Source organism: Clupea harengus, chromosome 20 (assembly GCF_900700415.2).
Source record: "Clupea harengus chromosome 20, Ch_v2.0.2, whole genome shotgun sequence".
Classification (NCBI taxonomy): Eukaryota; Metazoa; Chordata; class Actinopteri; order Clupeiformes; family Clupeidae; genus Clupea; species Clupea harengus.
In genome coordinates, this window is record NC_045171.1 from 10,296,958 (window position 1) to 10,303,019 (window position 6,062).

At 44.9% G+C, this 6,062-nt stretch overlaps 1 protein-coding gene across 8 annotated transcripts in view; it reads right to left on the reverse strand.

Annotated features, from left to right (window-relative positions):
- limch1b (LIM and calponin homology domains 1b) overlaps positions 1–5,190 on the reverse strand; it is a 94,266-nt gene extending 89,076 nt beyond the window's left edge. For 2 of the 8 annotated variants that reach the window (XM_031586835.2, XM_031586833.2), the window contains exon 1: positions 4,662–5,190. In XM_031586835.2, coding sequence (XP_031442695.1) covers positions 4,662–4,763 — 102 coding nt within the window. In that variant the 5' untranslated portion in view covers positions 4,764–5,190. The remainder of the gene's footprint in view (positions 1–4,661) is intronic. The other 6 variants (XM_031586834.2, XM_031586837.2, XM_031586839.2 and 3 more) reach the window with 3 other exon arrangements.
- Positions 5,191–6,062: the final 872 nt, after the last annotated feature.

The window sequence follows — 6,062 nt, forward strand, 5'->3', positions numbered from 1 at the left end:
AGCCCCCCCACCCCACCCCCACCCCCATCCATCCACTCATCCATGTAGGGGAATGTCTGTCCTCGCCGTGGGGGGTTAAGCCCAGGGGAAAGGGGGCTCTAATCCTGCACCCCCCCAACCAACACCGACACACACACACACACACACACACACACACTATGTCTGCAACTCCTTCAACACTCAATCCCTCTTTCCTCGAAACTACCCACAACACACACACATATTTATCCCCCCACAATCGTGCGTGATCTGGAAGCACCCATCTGGACCCCCTCTGACGCGCGCCCCCCCCCCCCCCCACACACACACTTCTTAATACCATGGGCACAGATGGGCACAGACACATAGACTGACAGCAGTGCATCTGTATACCTTTATACAACCTGATCACCAAGCGGGCTGTGCAACTTGACTACCCACAACCACTCCAAAATACTACGTCTCCAGAAGATACGGGGAGTCACATTTCACATCTGAGACAGAGGTCTACTGCACAGTCCTGCTTGGGGTTCAACAGGGTTCACAACAACTGAACCTGTACTTACTGCTTCAGAGGATGGCCCAGGTCACCACACGCACACACACGCGCACACACACACACATGTTCACACACGCACGCACACTCACACACACATAGCTGTGATGATGAAAGAGCCAAGAAGATGATGTAATGCTAAATCAGATCACACATTATAATTTGAGGGGGTGTTTGGCCTATGTTTTGACTAACAACACTGTCAAGCACTGTCTCCCCATGTTGTGAAGAGATATTATAATGCTGAGCAGATGTGCAAGATAACAGGTAGGGAGAGAGACAGGTTTTATGACCTGCTATGGAAATGTGGCGCTTAGCTATGCTTGTTTTTCTATACCTTCCCCTCCCCTCTGAGACTACAGGCAGCAGAAGGCCACCTCCACGATTAAGACGATCACTGGAGCAAGATTAACGATTAGCGTCTTACTTTCAAGGCTCCAGTGTATTAATGTGTGAGTGGGTTTATGCCCGTGTGCATTTGAAATATGCGTGTTGTGTGTGTCTGTGTGTGTGTGTGTGTGTGTGAAGAGGAATTACCAACTCAGGCTTTAGCAGTCAGCACTCATGATCTCAGTATCTCCATCATCAGCGAAATTTACACACGGAGGAAATCAGCCATCATGCGTGGTCCAGTGGCCATAAGCATGCAGTGCTCAACATGGCCACTCAAACCAACCATCTTCCTGACCTCTGAAGCACCTAAAGCCTGGACTTCAAGCAGCACAGACACACTCTTTACCTCTGAAGTCTCCGTTTGTCACATTTTTTCCCGCGTAGTGGCTCTCTCAAACTGATCTAATCCCACATCTGACACAGGCCAGACTCGCACCAGTCGCCAGCGGTTACCCAGAGGGGTGTGACACTGTGAGAGGCACACACAAGGCGCACGCAAGGTCTAACCTCAACATGCAGAACTCCTGGTGATGTCATGGAAGGTTCCGGAAAGGAACCGCAACTAGCCAGCAGAGGAGTGGCAGGGATTATCTCCTCTCGTTTTCCAAAACAGCCTATGAATGGCTGGTGCTCTCCTCTCCTGGTGCTCTTCAATAACCATACTGTTGTCATGACATGCCATGAGAGTTGAAGAAAAGTCATCATGCCAAGGATATGAGTACTAAGGCCTTGGTCTTTGTGTTATAAAGTGATATCGTCCAGTTCTCAGCATCAAACATCATTAAGTAATAGGTACTGTTCGACCAGGGCTCCTTTTAGAAATTCTGGATTTTTCTCTGAATGTGGCAGTATTTGAGATCTCCTTACAGATCTTCTTAAAAACAGAATCTATAACTGCTCTATATCTTCAATAATTCCACTCACTGATGGTCTTTCTGGTGTGAGGACATTCGGCATTCGAGGCTCTACTCTTCTAGGCTACTGAGAGTGAGTCAGCATGCTGGCACTGTCCCAAAATGCAACCTAAGCCATCTCATTTTGATCAGGCTCACGGCGAGCACTGAGACCCTTGATGAGTCCAACAGACTACCTCCGACAGGCTACCTCCACGCAGTCGAGCCTCCCTTTCTCCCCATACCAAGAGAAGCAATGAGCATCGCTCAGGGCAATAGACAGGATCAGGAATGGGAGCGCGAGACTGTGTGTCTTCAATCAACGGAGGGAGCGATAAAAAAGAACGAGAGATATGCAAGTCATAACAAAACTACGGGCCCACAAAGACAGAGCCGGTGCCTGTTCGTACCTGAGCTAAGCAAACAAGGCAGATCTAGTTTCGTGTTCACAGCCACATGTGCTGTTACATTCAGATGACAGGTCTTGACACCTGTTGAGACTGCAATAGAGGAAGACTAATTGAACAAGTTTTGCATCTCTTGACTTTGAAATGGCAGTGAAAGTCCAAACCATACAGGTAAATATGGCACTGAACCATTGCACATACTGTGGCGGTGATCCTGGGGAGCTAAAAAACACCTTGTCTGAACTCTTCTTTCCGATTTAATAGCCCTTAGAAAAGCTAGTTTGATCATAAGAATGTGCATTGGCGGAATTCAGGAGTGCATATTTTCTGTTCCAGCCCCCTGTGATTCCAAACTGCTACACGTGTTGTCTATATGAACAATTACCTGAGGGAGTGGAATGAAAACAGTGTTGTGTATTCAACAGAGAATAGGGTTGAATACCTTAGAAGGCTGGTGAATGCAGATAAGGTGTGTGTGTGTGTGTGTTTGGAGGGGGGGGGGGTGTAATTCAAACACACTATACATACACACATACAACTCAGCATCTGTTCAAAACAATCATCAATGAATGGAAATTAAACAACAATTAGGCTAAATCAAATCAAATCTAAAAAAGCATTTCCATACCAACGAGGTGGTGCTCGTTCACTGCGTTAATTGGACAAGGGTTCAAAACAATTGTGTCATACCAATGGTCAACAATACAGTGACTGCTTCAATCACAGCCTGAATACTCCAGGAGCCTTCTCAGGGTCGCACGACTGTCACTCAACAGCAAATACTTTAATGACACAGCTAACCATGTCTCCAATACCTCGGTACCAAAACACACACAAAGCCCACGCCACTGCAAAGCATCACCATGCAACATAGCATGACTTCAGCTTCATCTTTGCCTAAATGTTAATAACCTGAACATTAAAGTCACATCTTGTCAACAGTTCATTACCCGACACTTCAATTTATCAGCCTTTGACTCCACTGACACGCCCTGTCTACTTGACTTGACTGTCTCAGCTTGAGAAGAACCGCAGCGTGACCTGAGGTCCCCTCTCCGTGACATGGTGACTCACAACAGCTGTGTGTAATTACACTTGTGCCTTTGAGGAGGTTGACCGAGAGACAACAAGCTACTACTAAAACAGACTACCAGTGGACTAGGTCCCTATAATTGTCACATTACAAAAGCATGTCAAATAACAAGGTTGAGGAGAGGGGCCTTCAATTAGGCTGTTTGCGTGATTAAAAAGTTTGACAAAAACATTATTCTGCACTGAATATGCCAAGGGGCCATTTGTTTGGTGAACTTTCCAACAATTAAGCATTAAATACAAAATAACAAAATAAAGCAACCAAATAACAAAAAAGTTCAGAGAATGCTTTAAAGCTGGACGTAATAAGATCAACAACCCAAAGATCTTGATGTGAAGTCATAACACACACTAAAAGACAGTCCCAGGGAAATGTATGATCATTACAACCAACCTTTGATACATCTCATTACAGATCATCATCCCCCTTAGTATGACCATTACATATTTCAGTGTTAACTTGAAAGGGAAAGGGGGCGTTCTCAGAAACAGTGCATAATGTTAATAATATTGTCAGTGTTAATTAAGTTTCCCTCTGTCAAGGTCTGATCTATGTTATAAGAATGGCCAGTTGCTTAAGTCTTTTCCACCATCAGTATTACAACCTCAAACTTTGGATGCCAGGGGGCTAGTATTTCATAGATCAAAGAGATTATAGTGAATTGTGAAAAAAAAAGAAGAATTGGTTTGTGTCCCTCAAGAACTATATAAAATAATTAGTTTAACCACATCTAGTCCAGTCAATAAAAGTCATTTGCTCAGAAATGTTATACTGCAGTCTGCCTGCGTTTTTCCCCTGCATGGTTCGTTTGGAATGTGGGGGGTCCATAACGCAGAAAACAATGTTTTCAAAAGCACAATGAGGGAAAGCAGTTATACAAAGTCAAGTGCAACACCACTGGTGAATGCCATGATTCAAATTAGCTCAGAACAAAACCCCCTTTGTCTAATTATTGTCCACCCTAATCTCGGAATGATGCAAAAAATCCATTCATTCTGCGCGGAAATCTCATTGTTTTAGCTAAGAGCTCGAATTTAACCTTTTACCAGACTAGGCAATGGCAAAGCCGGGGAGATTTCGGAATTTTGCGTCACATTTCAACAGGTGATCACAAAACCTGCTGCATTCTTTGGAGTGAACGAATTAATAAAAGGCACGTTTCTGTGAATACGCAGTAGCTTAATTCCCACATTGACATTTCTTCCTAGCGCTAGTCTAGTCCATGCAATGCTGTAAAATACATCAGTCATGAAATCGCCAGACATATAGTGCGATGAGAGACAGGTGAGTCCGCAATACAGTGCTGTGACGTCAGATTCCTATAGACTGAATGCACTCACCTCGATCCATTTCTGAGCCTCACGGAAGGCCGCCTCTGGTGCCGGTTCGGTGTGGGGATGCAGATGGAGGTGTCGTCCTGCATCCGAGCTCGGACTGGCCATTTGAAAAGCCGTTCAGAGTTAAAAAAAATAATCAGCAACACAAAAAATCACAGTGTTGGACGGACAGCCCAGACACCAATAACGCGGAGAGCCGAGTAGCTTATTCGCGAAAACTTGTTTATGTAGTTTGTCTCGCCGTCACTCGCTCCCCTCTCCCCTCTCCCAGAGCTCTGTGCTTGTTTCCTTGCCGCAGACCTGTGCTGCTATTGCAGATGAGACGCCCCCCTGTTTCTGAACGGCAGGGACCGTGACTGCTGCCGACCTGCATTAAGAATCGAACCAATGGCTAAAAATACATGCAAAAGCGGAGCGGAGCCGACGGCCAATGGGAGGAGAGCTGCCCGTCCCACATCCTCTGCTCAGGCACCCACACCCACTCTCTCTTCTCTCAGGGACACCGGCTGCTGAGCTGATTTCACCGTTTCCTTCAAAACATGCAAAACAGAGCACGACACAGTGCTCTTGTTTTCTGACAGAAGAAGCAAACACCTATTGAAACCAAACGATCCGTTTAATAACCCAAGGCTCAATTTAGCCTCAAACTAGTTTATGTTGTTTGGTCATATGAGGTGCACTGCGGAGGGTAAATATTGTAAGACTATTACTGGAGGAAGGTGAACAGGCACGTGGAGAATATTTAGACCTACTAAGTTTATTCAGAAAACCTAAAAATGTATACAGGATCAGCACAAACATAGTGTGTGTGTGTGTGTGGTTTGTCACTAAACCACATACTTGGAATACCCGCTGGAAAAACAACAAGCTGACTATGACTTCACAAAAGACAAGGAATGTTTAATTTATGTCAGTACATGAATGGATAATGGAGGTGGTAAAATATATGTAGTTCATGTGTTGAGTTCAGAAAAGATATTCAATTGGAGTGGAAATAGAGTCTATCATCTCTAAGGGTCAGTCTCTCATGAAAATGACTTAACTTAATGGATTTTGTTGTGAAAAAGTATAGGTTGCACTTATTAATCTCAGTTCCACAGTGTGTGTGTGTGTGTGTGTGTGTGTGTGTGTGTGTGTGTGTGTGTGTGTGTGTGTGTGTGTGTGTGTGTGTGTGTGTGTGTGTGTGTGTGTGAGTGACATTCATTCCTTATCAGTCGTTTAAGTCATCTATCTATGTTGCTTATGCATGAAATTATCTCCTTGGCAGTGGCTAGTATTTAGTATTTAGCTCACATGGCTAGCTCTAGTTCAACATTTAAATAGATAGATAGACTTCAAAGCCTGAAACAGGTATCTAGCTCCAAAGTGCTCCTGTGAGATGGGATCTACCGCCTCCTGCTGGGC